Raw genomic sequence first — 21,214 nt, forward strand, 5'->3', positions numbered from 1 at the left:
TATTCTTATTTTCTGATTGTTGGAAGACAGGGTCCTTATTGCCCACTCTGACTCCCACAAGCTGTGTGCAAGGTGCTCCAGGAATACATGCCTTGCCCAGGGTCAGGGATGGGTAGTTGCTACTGTGCTTCAAGCTGAAATTGACCACAGGCAACCACGGCTTACCCTCTAAGCATTTCCCAGAAAGTTGCGGGCCTTCAGATAGACTCAAGTTCCAAATAGTTGCCTTGGACTGATTTTGTCAGTCGAGTTGTCTAGGTGAGGAGAGACAGTCCTAGTCTTCTACTCTGCCATCTTCTCAGAATAATCTCCCCATCTCCATTTTCAAAGAAAAGAATGAGTGTCTGTCATGTAAGAATGGCTGGGTAGGGTCTTACCAAAAAGCGGGAGCTGAGCTGGTTATTGTAAGTGCCTTTGTTTTTTTCAGTGTTGTTCTGGTTGTAAATAGACAGGTATATGAAAAATGAGGCCCACGGCAATTTAAACAAAAGCACAGTCCATGCGCCACTTAGTAATGGGGATGTTTTGTGCAAGCATCCTAGAGTGTACTCACACAAACCTCGGTGGAGTAGCTTGCTACAATCACTCCTAGGCTCTATGGGACAGCCTTTTGATCCTAGGCTACAAACCTGTAGAGCTGTTACTGTCCTGAATGCTGTAGGCGGTTGTAACACAGTGGTACTTATGTATCTAAACATAGAAAAGATACCATAAAAAAACGTGGTAGGATAATCTTACAAGACCACCATCATATATGCAGTCTGTTGTTGACTGAAACATCATGTGGCACATGACTGTATTTAAACAATTTGTTATTTGCCTTTTAATAATAAAGAATGAGACCAGGCACGGTGGCTACTACCTGTAATCCCAGCACTTTGGGAGGCCAAGGCTGGTGGATCACGAGATCAGGGGTTCAAGACCAGCCTGGCCAACATAGTGAAACCCCATCTCTACTAGAAAACAAAAATTAGCTGGGTGTAGTGGCGGGCACTTGTAGTCCCAGCTACTTGGGAGGCTGAGGCAGGAGAATCGCTTGAACCTGGGAGGTGGAGGTTGCAGTGAGCCAAGATCGCACCACTGCACTCCATCCAGCCTGGGCGACACAGCAAGACTCTGTCTCAAAAAAAAAATAAAAATAGTTGTAATAAAGAATGAACTATAATGAGTATTTTCAGACTTGAATAAGTTGGGAAGTTAGAAACGTGTGACCAGCTTTTTACTGTTTTAAAACTCTTCGGGTGACATTGACATCAAGTAACTCGCCTGCTTTTGTTCTTTTTTGGAGGCCTGTGTCACTTGCGAAAATGAAGATTCAGCTGATGGTGCGGCCACATCCTGCGGTCAGGCTCTGGCAGAAGACAGCAGCTGAGTGACTGTGAGGATGAGCCTTCATACCCTTTCTAAGACACGTTACACATACAGACCTTTTTAAGTCCTGGACTTTTAAATAACCATGAAGTTATCATTGAATGTTAAGATTTTTTCTTCTTGATTTTTTAATACACATAATCTTTTTGAAGCAGACATTGTATACAAAATCTTACTTCTCTTTGTTCCTGATACATTAAAATGGCCAGTTAGGCTCTTTTTGTAGTTGAATTGTCTGCTAAAGAGATTGGATGGCCTCTAAAGAGGTATGTGTATCTTTATTTCAGATGTCACCCAGAGTAAATTATAATTAGAAGTAGAGCTAGAATGAGCCCCAAACCTTAGCCTAATTTATTTTGTTCTGTTACGTAAGTTGTTTTCCCCTTAGAGTGTTTGAAGAAATCCCACCTACAGATTGTGTACTTTTCATAATGGTTTCCATGAATGCAGTACATTCATTTAGGCTTCATTCAACCTGGCGTTCCCCTCCATAATTAAGATAAAACATTCCAGTTTTCTCATAACACATTAGCACATATTGTCTATTAGCATATCTGGGATAACTAGGTTTTGGGGGTTGAGTTTTGGCCTTTATCCTTGTAGATCCCTTTCCTATTGATTTCCCACCTTCCAGTGAAATTCTGAAAGCCTTATCTTAAAAATCGATCCGCTTACCATGGGCCAATTCTTGTGAGAGTTTCCATTAGCATTTGCATGTGTAATGTTGAAAGAGCTTCTTACTCAACCAGTGCTGTTGCCCTTTTCAGTGTTTTTGTTTTTAAAATAATGATTGTGAAAAGTTTTACAAGTAATGTAAAAGCTAGTATCATTCTTATATATTTTTGTGTTTAAATGTTCATTCTTACCAAAACTAACTGTTAACTCTTTCTTTCCAATCAATTTACACAAAAGAGGTCACTCTAGCCCTACCACAGGTCTGATTGGCACTGCCTTTTGTTTGCCCTTGAACAGGGGTAAGTGTCGTGGGGACTGCAAAGGAGAAAACATCCAGGCAGCCCAGTTGTCCTCGCCCACGGGGCCCTGCAGGCCCCATCAGTCACTGCCTTCTGTGGCGTTTGTAGTAGAGAATCACCTCCTGATATCACTAATATGAGTAGGGATTTCATAAGTCTACAGTGAATTCTACAGAATTCACAGTGTCTTTTAAGAAGTGAGTGTGATTGTTTACTTGGTAAATCAACTCACTCTCTGGTGCTCTTTAGTGAAGTCCCTGCTTCCTTCTTTAACTTGGAAGGACACATGAAATTCACACCCCTGCAGATCAGAAAAACCAAATAGAAGAAAGTGAAGGTTATAGTAACCTTTTGTCTTTATATAACTTGCAACAAACTAACTTATTTTTTTCTTCCTTTTTTGTTTTTGGTTTTTGGTTTTTTTATGGTTTTTTTTAGGAAAATACTTCTTTCTCCTTTGAAGTTTTACAGGTTTTTGTAAATGCATCCTGATAATGATTAGGAAAATTGACCTTTTTATCCATGATGAGCATCCCGGTAGCTCAGATTTCCTTTCGAAGTAGTGGTTTTCTGGATGGTAATTCCATCTTAAGATGTCAGCGCTATTTTCAAATGCTGCCTTTGACAGTTCTTGGAATTTTCTAATATTAAGCAGTTCCATGCAAATATTCATGTTTTATACATAGCTCTTATAGTCTGCTCCACCTTGATAGTTAAGTGATTTCTGAAGCCTTTGTGTGTTGTTCAGGTTGTGTGATATTTTTGCTTGATAAAGAATCAAATTTGAAACAATTAACCAGCCAGTAGATTGTCTGTCAGTGACCTTCTGTAGTAATACAGTTTTTGCTAATGTAAATAAAAATGGTATCTGTAGCTCTCAGGATCATTGTGCATTCATATATGCTAAGCCTTATGTTCTCTAATAGAAGCCTTTCTTTTCCATTGTTTCTGGATATTTGTATTATCCAAATGTGCTTATTTCTTTGCCTTAGTACACATTTTATGGAGTACATGTTGTACTAGGTTTGATTTGAAACTGGTGTTTGTGGCAGAACTGTCAGAGCATGAGGAGCGCTCCTCCTGTGGGTGGACACGTTCACGCACTCACAGGTTGCACCTGCTGCTGGCGGTGAGCAGGGGGCTCAGCAGCTTGACCGCCGCCCCCCGAGGGGGCTCTCCCCAGCTTAAACTTTGTTGTTCAGATTTGCTAACTTTTTATATTAATGACTATTGAAAATAGTAATAAAAATGTATATTATAGGCTTCAATGTTTACATGAATGTTACCCAAAAAGCTGTGTTTTCTTTGGTCAGAGGTCACGATTTATGAAAAACAAGATGCTGTGTGAATGGAAATCATTTGCAATTGAGTGAAACTTCATTATAATTCACAGTGTAAATTTAATCCAAACTGAAATTTTGTTTCAACTGAATTTATAATTAACTCTGAATTTCTTTGTAATCATTAATATTTCAATTGGGTATCTTTTTAAGTAAAAACAACAAATAAACTCTGTGCATGTAAAACGTGAGAAATTGTCCGGCCCTACGTCAACAGATCTTTGAATGTGTTTTCTGTATCATTTAGAACTGTTTCTTATGATCTATTGAGGGACCCTCATATTAGTTAACCTTGCTTTCTCAGCCACATTCTGTGTTTGCCTTAGCCAGTGGGTCTGAGCACCTACTGTGTGGAGGATGAAGGTGCAGGCACTTTGAAATGTATTGGCTTATTTAGCCCATTTACACCTAGTGTTCCATTATTGGAACACTAAACTTGTGGGAGTTATTTATATGCTACTGCTCAGGGTCATCACCAAGGTCTGATTTTTCATTAAAAAAAAAAAAAATTTGCAACCTCTGGCATAAATGGGTTAATCCTCCCTTCAATGTACATATTTTTAATACTTATTCTAATGCCAAATTTATAAAATTTGGTTATCAAAATTTCTCAGATTTTGTAGGGTGAACCTGTGTACAAGATCTGACTGTGTAACTGGTGGCAACAAAATCTAGAAATTAAAATAGGGAACAAAATCCTGAAGCCAACAGAGCTTTTTAAAGCTTACACCTTTCAGACCATTTGCACCTTTCTTTTCTGTAACAAAAATCATAATAACGAGCAGGAAGAAAAATGGCTCAGTATACTTTGCGTGTATACTACTCTGACAGGTGCTGGTCTAAGTGCTTGGCATGAATTATTTAATCCTCACAACTGCCCTGTGAAATAAGCATTGTTATTGTCCTCATTTTACAGAGAAATAAACTAAGGCAGGGGGAGTCAAGAACTGGGTCAGAGACTCATAGCTGGTGTGCACTGGGAGTAGGAATCTGACCCTAGAAACCTGATGGCAGAGCCCCAGTCTATATGAATCATCACCTGATATCACTAATATGAGTAGGGATTTCAGAATTCAACAGTGGAATTCCGCTTTTAAGTTCTCTCTGATACAGAACAGTTTTATGGTGTCAACTTTCTGTGCCAGGGAACTAGTACTGATTTAATTTCAACACTGAGAGACATGCCACAGTATTATCATAGCTATCCCCAATGTTAGCATGTTTCTGAGCTTGTGCATTCATTGCAGTTTAAAACATCTCTCCCTTAGATTTGTTATTCGTGTGTGTGGCTTTTTTTGTTTGTTTGTTTTTTAGAGTCTCGCTCTGTCGCCAGGTTGGAGGGCAGTGGTGCGATCTCGGCTCACTGCAAGCTCCGCCTCCCAGATTCACGCCATTCTCCTGCCTCAGCCTCCAGAGTAGCTGGGACTACAGGGCACGTGCCACCACAACCGGCTAATTTTTTTTGTATTTTTAGTAGAGACGGGGTTTCACCGTGTCAGCCAGGATGGTCTCAATCTCCTGACCTTGTGATCCGCCTGCCTCGGCCTCCCAAAGTACTGGGATTACAGGCGTGAGCTACCACGCCCGGCCAAGTTCTTGATATCTTTAGGGTAAACTCTCTGAGACCGGTACTCTCTAGGAGACTTGTGATGGTCAGTGACAAGATTGACACAGTTGCGTGTTGCTGTTTGGTTGATGCAGACCCCTCTGGAATGTGGTGGGATGTAAGAGCTCAATGAGAGAAACGAGTTTCTCATAAACGTCCAAGCCTCCCCTAAACCTGGTTCTGTGTGAGACCCACACAGAACTCTCAGGAGTTCACACTGTATCTTCTATACATATATAAACCACATTTATACAGATGTATTCACGGAATAGAAGTCGGTACTTACACAGTTTTTAAAAATTTGTAAGCCAGGCTCTTTCTTCCACAATCTTAAATCTTGCCTCAGCTTTCTTCTCTCTATAAGAGACATCAAGGTGCTTTTCCCAGTGTGAGAAACTGTGATCCTTGAGCTCACAGAAACTGAGATTATACAAGTTTCAATGTTAAAAGATTAAAATCGTCAAGTGTTAGGACTTTGGTCAGCCGAGAGAAAGGATCTCAGCGCATGAGCTTCCCCCACGAACTTCAGAAACCAACGAGCATCAGACGCTTCCGCCCTTCATCTCAGACACCCGTAACTTTGAGATTTTTCCACGCTAAGATACTGGTTTCTTTTTATTTTATTTATTTATTTTTTTTTTTTTTGAGACGGAGTCTCGCTCTGCCGCCCAGGCTGGAGTGCAGTGGCCGGATCTCAGCTCACTGCACGCTCCGCCTCCCGGGTTTACGCCATTCTCCTGCCTCAGCCTCCCGAGTAGTTGGGACTACAGGCGCCCGCCACCGCGCCCGGCTGGGTTTTTTTTTTTTTTTTTTTTTTTGTATTTTTTAGTAGAGACGGGGTTTCACCGTGTTAGCCAGGATGGCCTCGATCTCCTGACCTCATGATCCGCCCGTCTCGGCCTCCCAAAGTGCTGGGATTACAGGCTTGAGCCACCGCGCCCGGCCTTTATTTTATTTTGTTTTATTTTTATTTATTTTATTTTGTTTATTGTATTTTTTATGTTCTAGACAGTCTTCCTCTGTTGCCCAGGCTGGAGTGCAGTGGTGCGATCTCCGCTCACTGCAAGCTCCGCCCCAAAGGTTCAAGCGATTCTCGTGCCTCAGCCTCCTGAGTTGGGACTACAGGCACCCGCCAGCATGCCCAGCTAATTTTTGTACCTTTGGTAGAGACAGGGTTTCATCATGTTGCCCAGGATGATCTCAAACTCCTGGTCTCAAGTGATCCACCCACTTCAGCTTCCCAAAGGGCTAGGATTACAGGCTTGAGCTACTGTGCCTGGCCATGATTTATTTTTTAAGTAATATGTTGTCTTTTTTAAGGGTCAAGAGGCCATCATAGCTAAGATAATATAGTTTATTTAAATGATTTGTCATTAAACAAGTTTAACTTTCGTGACTTTTTCTTAATGTTTGCTTCTGTTCATTCATTAGCTTTGCTTCTGAATTTTCAAAGAATTCTCTAAGAGCAAATGGAAGAAAAGAATAATTATAAATTTTCAGGACACGTTTATAGGGAAAATAACCACTCATGATATGTGCAAAACATAGAGGATTTATTTTCCAGGTAATAATGAACAGGGTGTAGTTTGCCTAGTTTTTCTCCACACTGTTTTCAAATCAAGCATTGTATTATTTTTTGTGTTTTAAGATGGGTGTTTCTGAGCTGACTAATAGATGCTCATTTCACTTCAGACACAGTATTTCCAGAAGCAATCAGGAGTCTCACGTTTCTTATATGGTTTCCTGATTCTGGCCAAAAGATGACTCAGTAAAATGTCAGGATCTTGTCCAGAGAAATCCTGAAACTGAAACAATCCAAACAAAAAAACAGGTAAGTTACCAATGAATGAAGAGTCCTATAAGAAAAAGGAATCTTGAGTCAAGACATTGGACTTCTTAAAAGTATTTTTGTTTTTCCCTGGATTGTAATTGTAACAAGAGTGTCCCAGGCCCAGTGGGGCTCCTGTGCCCACCTCCCCACCTCTAATGAGTGTCCTTCCAGTCTGTTCAGCTCAGTGATTGTCCTGAATTTTCCTAAACCCTCATTGACTGACTTCTATTTAAATCATGTCAGTTGCTAGGCGGGTGGCTCACGCCTGTAATCCTAGCACTTGAGGAGGCTGAGGCGGGCAGATCACTTGAGCCCAGGAGTTTGAGACCAGCCTGGGAAACATGGTGAAACGCCATCTCTACAAAAATTAGCTGAGTATGGTAGCAGGCTCGTGTATTCCCAGCTACTCTCGGGAGGCTGAGGCATTAGAAGTGCTTGAACCTGGGAGGTGGATGTTGCAGTGAGCCGAGATCACGCCACTGCACTCCAGCCTGGGTAACAGAGTGAGACCCTCTCTCAAAAAATAAATAAAAAGTAACATATTCTATGCATTTATTGTCTTCTGTGTATTGTATGTATTGTGTGTATTATATTGTGTTGTGGTTTTTTTTTTTTTTTTTTTTTTTTTTTTTTTTGAGACGGAGTCTCGCTCTGTTCCCTGGGCTGGAGTGAAGTGGTGCAGTCTTTCACTGCAACCTCCACCTCCCGGGTTCAAGTGATCCTCCTGCACCAGCCTCCCGAGTAGCTGGGATTACAGGTGCACGCCACCACACCCGGCTAAGTTTTGTATTTTTTGTAGAGACAGGGTTTCGCTATGTTGCCCAGGCTGGTCTTGAACTCCTGGTCTCAAGCGATCCGCCTACCTCGGTCTCCCACAGTGCTGGGATGACAGACTCGTGAGCCACCACGCCCAGCCTCCTGCACATGGTTCATGTCAATGTCTGGAGCATGGCCTTCTTCCACTAGGTGTTACCTTGCAGTGCCCGTCACACTTTCCCATGCCTGTGAATCACCTGGGGATCTTGTTAAGATGCAGATTTTGCTTCCACAGGTCCTAGGTGGGCCTAAAATTCTGCATCCCTCACTCGCTTCCAGGCGCTCCCAGTGCTGCTGGCAGTGGGCCGCATGTTAGATAGCGAATGAGAGCACAAGTGGATGCCAGACTTGAGAGCAGGGACCTCACCTATTTTTTTCATTCTTTCACAACTTACTTGATTTACCCAAAACAGGCACTGGGTAGGTTCCTGTTGCATTCAGATCTTATATCAATCACAATTTGGAAAAATTAATGCTTTGAAATAATGCTGGCCTATTATTATTATTATTTTGATATGAAGTCTCACTCTTATCCTCCAGGCTGGAATGTGATGGCACTATCTCGGCTCACTGCAACCTCTGCCTCCCAGGTTCAAGCGATTCTCCTGCCTCAGCCTCCCAAGTAGCTGGGATTACAGGCGCCACCAAGCCCAGCTAATTTCTGTATTTTTAGTAGAGACGGGGTTTCACCATGTTGGCCAGGCTAGTCTCGAACTTCTGACCTCAGGTGGTCCGCCCGCCTCAGCCTCCCAAAGTGCTGGGATCACAGGCGTGAGCCACCGCGCCTGGCCATGCTGGCCAGTTATTTTAAGGTGTGGTTTCCACCAAGAACACTTCTCTAGTTCATGAGTTCAGAGTCCTGTAAAATCAGTACAGAATGTTCGCCTTTTTAAACCTAAGTCATGAATAGAGTCACTTACCTTTCTCAAATTTCCTCTTGGGTTAAAAATGTTGGTACTTGAGTCTGAAAAACAGTTTTGAAGCCAGTTCGTCAGCTCTGTTGTTTCTCTTGTATGCTTGTTTTAAAATATACAAAATAATATTACTAAATTGTGTCTAGTTTCTGGTCTTTTTCCACATTGCAGCAACCTTTTCTTGAATGCAGACAGGCACTCCTGTTCTTATCCGGAGTTCACAAAAGTCATTGCATTGTCCTCAGTAACTTAACAGTGCAGTGGCTTATCAAACATACAACAAATGGACTGTATTAAACAATGCCTACTAAAAGGCTCAATTTTTTTTTTTTTTTTTTTTTTTTGAGACAGATTACAGGCGTGAGCCACTGCGCCCAGCAAAAGGCTCAATTTTGTTTCCAGAACTTCTTAAGCATTTGTGTCCATGCTTGGAGGAATGTGGCCATAGGGGAATAAGCTGACATTTGATTAATGACTTTCTGTGTGACTCAAGGAGCATTTTACTTGCCTTGACTCACTGACTCTTCACAAGTTACCTTCTGAGGTGGAAACTTAATCATTCCTGATTATAGATTAAGAAACTGGAGTACAGAAAGATTAAGGTTTCAGTAAGTGGGAAACTAGGATTTTAAATTGCACTCACTGGAAACTGGAATAATTACCACCAACCCCTACCCCCCAAAAATAAAAGTCCACACAGAAAGACAAAATGCTGAGGTACCAAAGAGCACGGTGCATGCAAGGAGCTGCTGGGGAAAAGAAGGTTGCACAGGCCGGGAGGGGAGAGTATCGGTAATTACTTATTTTATATAGTTCATCTTTATATTCCAAAATAGGGCTCTACCTCTTCTAGATGAGGACAGACGGCAAGTTCAGTAGCAATTAAATCAGACATGCTATAAACATGAGAAGCATTTACCTGCTTTCCTGAGACTCTCCCCTCTTTCTGCACCCAGCAGCATCTCTGGCAGTATCTGCAGAAGAGAAGCTCTTTCTAGCTCCTCCGAAGTTAACGGCGCATCTTCATGAGGTGCTACAGAGTAAAAACAGACTTAACAATTCAGTTCATCCAGGTGGTTATGTCTGTTCCTCGTGTCTTTGGAGAGTACCAGAGACAGGGAGATGAACACTAGAAAAACGTCCAACGCTAAGTTCACGACGTGTCATCAGTGGTGTTCTAAAAGAGGCGGAAATGCTACCAGCCCATGTGCCAGCCGGCAGAACGGGAAGCCGGGAGACGTGGATCTGACGCCCGCATGATGCGCCAAGCCCCTCGATTGCCTTGAGTAAGAGCTGAGGGCTGAGCCACAGCCTCTCTCAAAACCATTTTGGTTCAAAACGTCTGACTCTCCCTCATTTCTGCTTAACTACTGCTGCCTACTGCCTTTTTGCTTTTAGATATTTGGGCGGTGAAATTGGAGAGGAAAAAGAAGATTGTTTACGACCTTCCTGTAAAGCCAGTAGGATGGTATCACCTCTTCTCTTACTGAACTTCAGGATTTCAATACAATTATTATACTTAGAATCGGCTTCAAACTCATCAGTAAGGAACTTGATTGTGGCGTTTCCTATGTGAAATGTGGTCGACCAGATGGCATATAGAATACATGGTAAGTGTGCTTAAGGTATGTGGAAAGGGCACTCCGGAGTATGCTGAACGAAGTGCGTGTGAGGCGTGGTAAATGCAGACCTGCTGCTGTGTTGCGATTCGAGGCTGTGGGAGTCAGGGTGGGAGGCCATGTGTGGCACCGGCATGCCGCAGGCTTACAAATAGCTGCAACCTTGACTGGAGGACAGTGAGCAGATCATCATAAAGGCATCTGAGCACATTCACAGCACTTCTGAAGACTGTTAATAAAAATCTATAAAATTTGATCATCTATAAATGCTGACAGGAAAGCTCATTTCTGGAGAAATCAATGAGAACAAATTCTGAGATAAGCTGCCACTTGTTTCGAATTTGTGTGAGATGCTACACTCATTTCAGCTAAGTTTCTTAAATTATTTGTAAAGTTTTTAAGATGACAGTAGTAACTGAGTATTTCCTTTTTTTATTTCATCTTGAGATGTGTGCTGTTTCTTTGTAAAGAGAGATTCAGTAAAGTTAATGCCTGTGTTTAACTGTTAAGAGGACAGTCAGTGATCATCTCAGTGACTCGGGAAGTTGGTTGACAGTGCCTGATGACAGTGCTTGACGATCATCAGAAAGCTGCTCGGGATGAACTTTTAGAGACTAGAAACTATAAAATCCTTGGCTTAGAAGAGGATTTTTTTTTTCTTTATTTAAAAAAAGCCTAGAAGTACTCAAGATTAAAGATAAGATTAAATCTAGTTAAGTTTTTGATGGAACCTAATCCCCAAGCATTAGCCTTCTCATTTCTTAAACTAAATGGAAAGATAATGGCAAAATGAGAACTTACCTGACTGATATGTATTTCTTTAACTCAACTTAGACTTAAACTGAATTAACATAAATCAAAAGGAAATGATCAATACACTCGGAAGGCTGTGAACTCCCTAGCTCCCCAGTTTGTCATTTAAAAACATTTTAGTAAACATTTTTGTTTCATAGAACACATATCAGATTTTTTAAACATAAGGTGAAACAAATAAACCCGTTATTAATCTATAATTAGAACAACCAGTGCTACATTCAACCAGTTTGTTTAAAGTAAAAACTAAAAGTAATGATGTTTTAAATTTCGTGCAATTTTTAAAATTGGAAAAAAATATATATCGCCCAAAACAAGAGTTTCAACTACAGAGGTAACATGAAACAAGCAATTCTCCTCTTCTCCTTTTACATTGTAGAGAGAGAGAAAAAAAAACCTGTATCCATTACTACATCTAAAATGTGCTGTCAGGATCCTTTAATATTCTTTTCAAAGCTGGGACTATTGATAGAACAAGACTCAAGACTCCTTTGAACAGGAATCCCATTCTTATCTCTAATATTGAATTTAAGACTGGTAAAGGCTCTTTCAAGACTAACATAAGGGAAAAAAAAAATCTTACCTGAGAGTTGAAGGGATACTTCCCCGGAGTCAAGGAGAGGAAGAGAGAAGAGAGGATTTAAGAATCCTATGAAAAGCAAACAGCAGGAGGCCAGCTTATACATGATTGCTACGAGACGGACGTCTTCCTTCTTGGCTTCTGTTGTAGAGAGCTTTCAACTCGCTCCTTCTCATTCTGCTCACTGATTATATATATGATCCTATGACCTCACATCATCCTCTCCAAAAAAAAAAATAAAATGAGTTTATTGGCTACAGAGGCTAAAAGGCAATCACTTTGCATTGATGTCATTTTTCAAGGTAACAAGTCATAGACAATAAATTAACTGTCTTGTTGCCTAGTGTACAAAGTAGGTATTATATGAAGAACAGTGAGTTTATAAATCTGGCAAAAGAGCTAACTTACAGCAATAAATCATGAATTAAAGAAAGGATTGGATATGAGTTGAAGTGGCCAAAGCAAAGAGACGTGGATTTATGAGTCCGAGCAGAAGTGACGCAGAGCATAAGATGAAATACGTTGGGATCCATTTTTTAATCTTTCATGGGTGAGTAGATGAGTTGTCATGGTGTGTTTGGGGCTGCCATCCCTGAAGAATGACAGTCTGTGGATTAAAACTTAAAACCAGCTATTTCCTTTAAAACAGTGAAAAGTTAAAATACATAGCAAACATTGCTCAAGGCTCAAGACAATTGTGTACGTACACATGGCCTCATGTGAAGCCGCAAGCACTTGAGTCTTCAGAGAAAGGAAATAACTTCATAAAGTTGATGATTATTCAGCGAGGAGGGAGGAAGGACTTACACCAGAAAACTCGCTGATAAACATTTCCAAGATGTGCCCTCTCCTCCCAGCCGTACTCTGCCCAGGCTGGTCCAAGCCCGGACGGGTGGAAAGGTCTCCTGACCGGTGTCCTGAAGTCTGCCTTCGGGCCTGCCACAGGCTCAGCACAGCAGAGGGATGCCAGGGGCATCTGTGTAAGTCCGATCATGGTAGTTCTTTGCTCAAAACTTTCTGTGGACCTAAACACAAAAGTTACAAAGATAGGCCAGGCACAGTGGCTCAAGCCTATAATTTCAGCACTTCGGGAGGCTGAGGCAGGAGGATCACTTGAGCTTAGAGTTCAAGACCAGGCTGGGCAGCATAAAGAAACACTGTCTCTACCAAAAATATAAAAATTAACCAGGTGTGGTAGTGCATGCCTGTATCACTTTAGTCTGGGAAGTTAGGCTGCAGTGAGCCAAGATCACCCCACTGCACTCCAGCCTGAGTGTCGGAGTGAGATCCTGTCTCAAAAAGAAAAAAGAAAAAAAAATGGTTACAACGCAATGATAGAACTACTAGGGGAAAAACACATGAACACCTTCACAACCTCAGGTTAGGCAAATATTTCTTAGACAAGACACAAATCACACAGGAAAAAATTGAGACAAAAAAAAGTTTAAGAGATCTGTGTACCTCAGGGTGACTCTGATTAATAACAATGTACAGTTGAAGATTTCTAAAAATCAATTTTGTGTTTTCATCACAAAAAAATGCTAAGAATGTGAAGTAATACACAAGTGAATTTGCTTGATTCAGCCATTCCACAATGTATCGAAACATCATGATGGGCCAGGCCCAGTGGCTCACACCTGTAATCCCAGCACTTTGAGAGGCTGAGGCAGGTGGATCACCTGAGGTCAGGAGTTCAAGACCAGCTTGGCCAACATGGTGAAACGCCGTCTCTACTAAAAATACAGAAATTAGCCGGGCATGGTGGCAGACCCCTGTAATCCCAGCTACTCGGGAGGCTGAGGCAGAAGAATTGCTTGACCCTGGAAGGCAGAGGTTGCAGTGAGCCGAGATCGCACCACTGCACTCCAGCCTGGGCAGCAAGAATGAAACTCCATCTACAAACAAACAAACAAACAAACAAGTCATGCTGTATACCATAGATTCCATTTTTGTAAATCAATCAATAGATAAATGAACAAAATTGACAAACTGGACTTTATCAAAATTAGAAACGTTCGCTCAAGATACTGGTAAGAAAATGAAAAGGTTGAGCAGGGCACAGGTCACTGGAATCCCAGCATTCTGGGAGGCCGAGGCAGGCAGATCACCTGAGGCCAAGAGTTCGAGACCAGCCTGGCCAACATGGTGAAACCCCATCTCTACAGAAAATAAAAGAATTAGCCAGGCGTGGTGGCAAACACCTGTAGTCACAGCTAATCGGGAGGCTGAGGCAGGAGGATAGCTTGAACCTGGGAGGCGGAGGTTGCAGTGAGCTGAAATCATCCTGCTGTATTCCAGCCTGGGCGATAGAGTGTGACAAAAGGTTTGAAAAAGACTTCACAAGAGAAGATATGAAAGTAGCTGTAAGCACAGGAAAAAAAAATATCATTAGTCATCAGAGAAACACAGATTACCATCACAAGGTGCTGCTCCCACGCCCACCATTATGGCCGCCATTAGAAAGACTGACAATACCACGTGTCCTGGGGAAGATAGAGAGGCACCTGGGCTGCTTACACGTTGGATGGGAAGTGAGTGGTACAACCCCTGGGGAAAACATACACTAACTGTGCAGCCCAGAAATACCTCTTCTAGGTATATACCCAAGTCATTTGTACACAGATAAACCTTCATAGCAGCTTTATTCATAATAGTGAAAAGCTGGAAACAATCCAAATGTCCTTCAGCAGGTGCATGGGTAAAGCAGCTGTGCTATCTCACACAATGGAATTCTATACAGCAAAACAACGAAACCGTTCATAAACCCACATGGAAGCTACTCGGGAGGCTGAGGCAGGAGGATAGTTTGAACCTGGGAGGTGGAGGTTGCAGTGAGCTGAGATCATGCCATTCAAACAAAAGGTTTGAAAAGGACTTCAGGCTGGTCTTGAACTCCTGGCTTTAAGTGATCCACATGCCTCAGGCTCCCAAAGTGCTAGGATTACAGGTGTGAGCCACCATATCTGGCCATTATTATTATTATTATTATTTTGAGACAGGATCTCACTCTGTCACCCAGGCTCGAGTTCAGCGGCATGATCATGGTTCACTGCAGCCTTGACCTTCCAGGCTCAAGCAAATCTACCTTGGCCTTCCAAATAACTGGAACCACATGGATGAATCTCAGAGACTTTCTACCGAGCAAAATAAGCCAGGTCCAGAAGGGCATGTATTACATGATTCCATTTAAATGAAATTCTTCACAAGGAGCAACAGGAATTTCTAGCACCAAAGTTACCTGGGGCCTGGGATGGGAGATGGGGGAATGGATTACAGGGAGACAAGGGAACTTTTAGGGGTGATGAAAATGTTCTATATCTTGATCAAGGCAATGGTTATATGGATTTATACATTGGTCAAAACCCATCATTTAAAATGGGTGCATTTTACTGATGTAAAAAAATCTCCATTGCTACCTCATTTCATGTCTGACCTCTCCTAATACTACTTCTCCCCAGCATTCTCCACTCCAGCCATTCTCAACTCCTTGCTGCTTCATAAGCACAATTCTGCCACAGGGCCTTTGCACTGGCTGACCTGTCTGCCCGGAATGCACCTTCCCTGACAGGTGCATAGCTCTTCCCTCACCGTCATCAAGTGTTTGCCAGAATATTCCCTTTACATGAGGCCTTCCCAGGCCAACCCACCCCAATCTACTCTTGCCTTACTCTGAATTTTCCACATCACAGCTCCTTCTAGCACATTATTATTATTATTATTATCATTATCATTTTTTTTTTTGGAGACAAAGTCTCACTCTGTTACCCAGGCTGGAGTGCAATGGTGCAGTCTCAGCTCACTGCAACCTCTGCCTCTTGGGTTCAAGCGATTCTCCTGCCTCAGCCTCCCAAGTACCCAGGATTACAGGCGCGTGCCACCACGCCCAGCTAATTTTTTGTATTCTTAGCAGAGATAAGGTTTCACCATGTTAGCCAGGCTGGTCTTGAACTTCTGGCCTTAAGTGATCCACCTTCCTCAGCATCCCAAAGTGCTGGGATTACAGGCGTGAGCCACCACATCGGGCCATTATTATTATTATTATTTTAAGACAAGATCTCACTCTGTCACCCAGGCTTGAGTTCAGTGGCATGATCATGGCTCACTGCAGCCTTGACCTCCCAGGCTCAAGCAATTCTACCTTGGCCTTCCAAATAGCTGGAACCACAGGCATATGCCACCATGGCCAGCTAACTTTTTTTCCTTTTTTTTTTTTTTTTTTTTTAACAGATGGGGTCTCACTGTATTGCCCAGGCTGGTCTCAAAATCTTGACCTCAAGCAATCCTCCTGTCTCAGCCTCAGCCTTCCAACCCTCTGGGATTGCAGGCACAAGCCACCATGTGTGGCTTTTTTATTTTTTATACAGACAGGGTCTTGCTATGTTGCCCAGGCTAGTCGCAAACTCCTAGGCTCAAGAGCTTCTCATGCCTCGGCCCCGTGAATTGCTGGGATTCCAGGTGTGAGCCTCTGCACCTGGCTGTCACACTATTTTATGTATTTATACTTTACAGTAGGCAGACTCCATAAATATTTGTTGAATCAGTGAGTGGGGCACCAGCCCTATGGGAGTCTCTGTTTAGGGGAAAGAACAGTGAACAAAATAAAAAGTTTCTACTCTCATGAACTTCCTGACTGGAGGCAATAGACAACAACATTAACATACGCTGTAGGAATAGTTTATTGCTATGAAGAGCAGTAACAGGGAGACAATACAGGGGCAGGTGGTCAGGGCAAGTGTGATTTCAGAGAGAGCCCTCGGGACGCCCTGGGAAAGGGGCATCTGAGCAGGAACAGAAAGGAACAGGGCAGCCATCCGTTCAGCAGTGAGTGGAGTGTGGAGCCTCCAGCGAGAGAAGTCGGGAAGCGTGGCCTCCGAGGAAGACGAACTGAAAGAAGATTCCTGTGAGGGCAAATAAAGCAAGTGAAGAGAGTCCCTGGGGGGGCCCTGCTGCTGACAGCTGGGGAACCTTCCTGAAGGCCCAGGCTGGCTGCGTAGGAGTGCCTGGAGGCCTCTGCAGGGGTTCTCAGGGCGAGTGCTCGCACACTGTCCTCTAAGATGGGAAGTGCTCGAATCACTTAAGACTCGTTAACTCTTTCGACAGATATTTCTCAGCACCCCCAGATCCCCAAGCAGGGTCGGACAGAGGACGGAACCTAGCGTCCAAGAGAAACCACTTCCGTTCAATTTAAGAAAACAGTTGGGCACGGTGGCCCACGCTTGTAAGCCCAGCACTTTGGGGGGCCGAGACAGGTGGATCACCTGAGGCCAGGCGCTTGAGACCAGCCTGGCCAACATGGTGAAACCCCATCTCTACTGAAAATACAAAAATTAGCCGGGAGTGGTGGTGCGCACCTGTAATCCCAGCTACTTGGGAGGCTGAAGCAGGAGAATCGCTTGAACCCAGGAGGCGGGGGTTGCAGTGAGCCGAGATCGCGCCACAGCACTCCAGCCTGGGCCACAAAGGAAGACTGTAGGAAACGAAAAACAAAAAAGAAAGAAAGAAAGAAAAGAAAGAAAGAAAACGAAGCATGTTGGAAAGACACTGGATAGCTTCCAGAATCCCAGGAAAAGTGGAGGAGCAGGGCCCAGGATCCCACTGGCCTTCTGACCTCTGACCTTTGCCCTCAGCGACTTGACTCGCCCCTCTTCCCCCCTTCCTCTCCCTACTCACCCTTGCTCTCCCCACAATCCCCCATCTCTCCTGTAATTCAGCCTTTTGGCCTCAATGCCCAAAATAAGTGCATTAAGTGTCAAAATGTAATTTTAGTAATCATTAAAATAGTAACTAAAAGATTTTAAAAACTTGGAAAATATAATTAAAGAACTAGAATATCAGGTAGTTACTACTATGTTAAAAAAAAAAAAGATGAGCTTGTGGGCAAGCACTGGTGGTGTCATTTTACAGAATTGAAAATAAAGAGATTTTTTTTCTTTTCTTAAAATGTTTTGGTGGAGCATGGTGGCTCACGCCTGTAATCCTAGCACTTTGGGATGTTGAGGCAGGAAGATCGCCAAACCTAGGAGTTTGAGACAAGCCTAGGCAACACAGTGAGACCCTGTTTCTACAAAAAATACAAAACTTAGCCGGGAGCAATTGGGCACCTGTGGTCTGGGCCACCTGGGAGGCTGAGGTGGGAGGATCACCTAAGTCTGGGAGGTTGAGGCTGCAGTGAGCTGTGATCACACCATTGCATTCCAGCCTGGGCAACAGAGTGAGACCCAGTCTCAAGACAAAAGAAAAAAAAAGTTGTTTTACATTGTCGGTCTGTGTATTACATGTGCATGTTTATGCACATGCGTGTTTATATATGTGTAAAGCACTCATGAAGTCTCACCAAGAGGAAGCAGGGACTCAGGCCAAGAGACAGGGAGTCTTTGAAGACCTGTGAGGACCATTTCAAAATGAGGTGGGGGGTGAACTCCTGGGTTCCAAGGAAGAGGCTGTTTGCCAAGCTTTGTCATTCCCTGGTGACTCAGGGGGTACTTCTGACGGTTATTAGTGATGGTTTTACAGCATGGCCTAATTAAGTTACTCCTAAAGGCTTACGCTTAAAAGAAAATTAGCTTCTTTCCTTCAACAGACCATCAATGACAGTGTCACCTTGTCCCAGAAATGTACTGAGCACGTCACTCCACCCTAATGGCCCTTGCATTAAGCAGCATGGCTTCACATCTGTGCCAGGACGTACATGAACAACCAACCACCACCCTGAGAGGTGGGATTCCTCTAATTAACTGCAAACAAAGTACATTCTGAAAAGAGAGGGGCATTTTCTGCGTGTCATAAAGAAGTAAACCATTAATATTTGGGGTGGCTTTTGTCCATGGAGGACTCCTATCCGCTGGATAAGCGTGTCATAAAAATTACAAACCTCTTTTCCGTTTTTGTTTTGAAATTGATCTAAACTCCCTCTCCCTGCTGATACGTTTGCCCTTGTATAATATGATCATAACTTCTAGTAATTATTATTATTTTTTGACGTAGAGTCTCACTCTGTCGCCCAGGCTGGAGTGCAGTGGTACGATCTCAGCTCACTGCAACCACCACCTCCGGGGTTCAAGCGAGTCTCTATTCTCACGCCTCAGCCTCCCGAGTAGCTGGGATTATAGGTGTGCACCACCACACTCAGCTAATTTCTGTATCTTTAGTAGAGACAGGGCTTCACCATGTTCACCAGGCTGGTCTCAAACTCCCAGCCTCAAGTGATCCACTTGCCTCAGCCTCCCAAACTGATGGGATTACAGGTGTGAGCCACTGCGACCAGCTGGTCATAACTTCTGAATATGAGGTTACGTTGATTCTCTTCGGCTATGGGGATTCCATGAAGAGAAATTGATAGGAATTGACTTTGCCAAATATTTAAAGCCTATTCACTGATTGCCAAATAAATATCAGAATTTGGGGTGATCTGTGAGGAATATGTGTGTGCTTCGAATACTGCAATGTTTGTACCATTTTTATGCGCAGACTTGGGTCCAGAGAAGTTCAGGAAGCCTGAAACCAGGGCAGCTCATATTCAACTGACATTGGACTTCTGAACTTCCTGCAGACATCATCGGGGTCCATTCTTATTTGTATTAATGTAAAATCATAGGTTAGAGGCACTCAGATAGACTTTTAATTTATATTAAATTTTTAAATTTTTATTTATTTATTTTTTTGAGACAGAGTCTCGCTCTGTCACCCAGGCTGGAGTGCAGTGGCCGGATCTCAGCTCACTGCAAGCTCCGCCTCCCGGGTTTACGCCAGTCTCCTGCCTCAGCCTCCCAAGTAGCTGGGACTACAGGCGCCCGCCACCTCGCCCGGCTATTTTTTTGTATTTTTTAGTAGAGACGGGGTTTCACCGTGTTAGCCAGGATGGTCTCAATCTCCTGACCTTGTGATCCGCCCGTCTCGGCCTCCCAAAGTGCTGGGATTACAGGCTTGAGCCACCGTGCCTGGCCAAATTTTTAATTTTATCTAATCTATATGAATTCTAGATTTCGTTTCTCGTCACCTATATTTCAGATAACCATTTGGCTTAAGCGACTACTGAATGCCTCATGTGTCATCTGCAGCAATAACCCCTGGGGGTCACAGGCCCAGTGCTGGTCCCCTCAAGAGATAGTGGGGAGAATGGTGGGGGCTTCACAGGAGAGGTTCTTTTCCTGCAGAGGGTCAGCATAGGCTTGCAGGAAACGTGGAGAGGGCCTCGAAGCTAGCTGAGAGGAAGAGTCTCCAGGCAGACGGAACAGTGAGTGCAAAGGCCCTGGGGTCAGATGAGGGAACAGCCTGAGCCATGCACCCAGCATGTTTGCCAAGGACTAGACATAGCCAGATAAAACCAGAGATCAGTGGGGCTATGTCACGTGACCCTATTGAGGAATCTGGGGTGTTGTTATTTAGTAGCAATGAGAAGCCTGGGCATGGTGGCTCATGCCTGTCATCTCAGCACTTTGAGAGGCCGTGGCGGGCACATCACTTGAGCCCAGGAGTCCAGGACCAGTCTTGGCAGCATGGTAAAACCCTGTCTCTACAAAAAATATGAAAAATTAGCCAGGCACAGTTGCGTGCACCTGTAGTCCCAGCTACTCAGGAGGCTGAGGTGGGAGGATGGCCTGATCCCAGCAGTAGGAGGCTGCAGTGAGCCAAGATTGAACCACTGCATGCCAGCTTGGGTGACAGAGCGAGATCCTGTCTCTCTCTCTCTCTCTGTGAGTTTGTGTATATACAGATATACAGATATATACATATACAGAGAGTATATATGTATGTGTGTATATATACAGATATACAGATATATACATATACAGAGAGAGTATATATGTATGTGTGTATATATATACACACACACATATATGTGTATATATACAGATATACAGATATATACATATACAGAGAGTATATATGTATCTGTGTATATATACACACACACACATATATGTGTATATATACAGATATACAGATATATACATATACAGAGAGAGTATATATGTATGTGTGTATATATACAGATATACAGATATATACATATACAGAGTATATATGTATGTGTGTATATATATACACACACATATATGTGTATATATACAGATATACAGATATATACATATACACAGAGAGTATATATGTATGTGTGTATATATACAGATATACAGATATATACATATACAGAGAGAGTATATATGTATGTGTGTATATATACAGATATACAGATATATACATGTACAGAGAGAGTATATATGTATGTGTGTATATATATACACACACACATGTGTATATATACAGATATACAGATACAGATATACATATACAAAGAGTATATATGTATATATACAGATATACAGATATATACATATACAAAGATATGT

The 21,214-nt window shown here is 42.9% G+C and overlaps 2 protein-coding genes across 6 annotated transcripts in view; one reads left to right on the forward strand and one right to left on the reverse strand.

Moving 5' to 3' along the window:
• Nucleotides 1–3,880, forward strand: part of PER3 (period circadian regulator 3) — a 61,070-nt gene extending 57,190 nt beyond the window's left edge. For 3 of the 4 annotated variants that reach the window (XM_050787037.1, XM_050787049.1, XM_050787041.1), the window contains one exon: nt 1,289–3,880. In XM_050787037.1, the coding sequence (XP_050642994.1) occupies nt 1,289–1,372 (84 nt within the window). In that variant the 3' untranslated portion in view covers nt 1,373–3,880. The remainder of the gene's footprint in view (nt 1–1,288) is intronic. The other variant, XM_050787065.1, reaches the window with a different exon arrangement.
• Nucleotides 3,881–6,979: 3,099 nt separating this feature from the next.
• UTS2 (urotensin 2) lies at nt 6,980–12,451 on the reverse strand. Of its 2 annotated transcripts, XM_050789463.1 has the most exons (5): nt 12,273–12,451; nt 10,200–10,204; nt 9,772–9,903; nt 8,859–8,902; nt 6,980–7,096 (listed from the first exon to the last, which is right to left on the reverse strand). In XM_050789463.1, exons 1-5 carry the CDS (start codon nt 12,395–12,397, stop codon nt 6,980–6,982), a joined length of 423 nt encoding a protein of 140 aa, XP_050645420.1. In that variant the 5' UTR covers nt 12,398–12,451. The 2 variants fall into 2 exon arrangements, with proteins under 2 accessions (XP_050645420.1, XP_050645430.1); XM_050789473.1 differs by lacking the exons at nt 10,200–10,204; nt 12,273–12,451 and adding an exon at nt 11,868–12,032 and having other exon boundaries at nt 9,772–9,885.
• Nucleotides 12,452–21,214: the final 8,763 nt, after the last annotated feature.

The sequence above is a fragment of the Macaca thibetana genome, chromosome 1, assembly GCF_024542745.1.
Source record: "Macaca thibetana thibetana isolate TM-01 chromosome 1, ASM2454274v1, whole genome shotgun sequence".
NCBI lineage: Eukaryota > Metazoa > Chordata > Mammalia > Primates > Cercopithecidae > Macaca > Macaca thibetana.

Coding starts and splice junctions, on each gene's coding strand:
- UTS2 (XM_050789463.1), bottom strand. CDS start 12,397: ATGGATCCCAACGTATTTCATCTTATGCTCTGCGTCACTTCTGCTCGG. Junction 8,903..9,771: donor GGAGAGTCTCAGGAAAGCAG/GTAAATGCTTCT, acceptor ACTGTTTTTCAG/ACTCAAGTACCAACATTTTT. Junction 7,097..8,858: donor CAAGAGGAAATTTGAGAAAG/GTAAGTGACTCT, acceptor GGATTGTTTCAG/TTTCAGGATTTCTCTGGACA.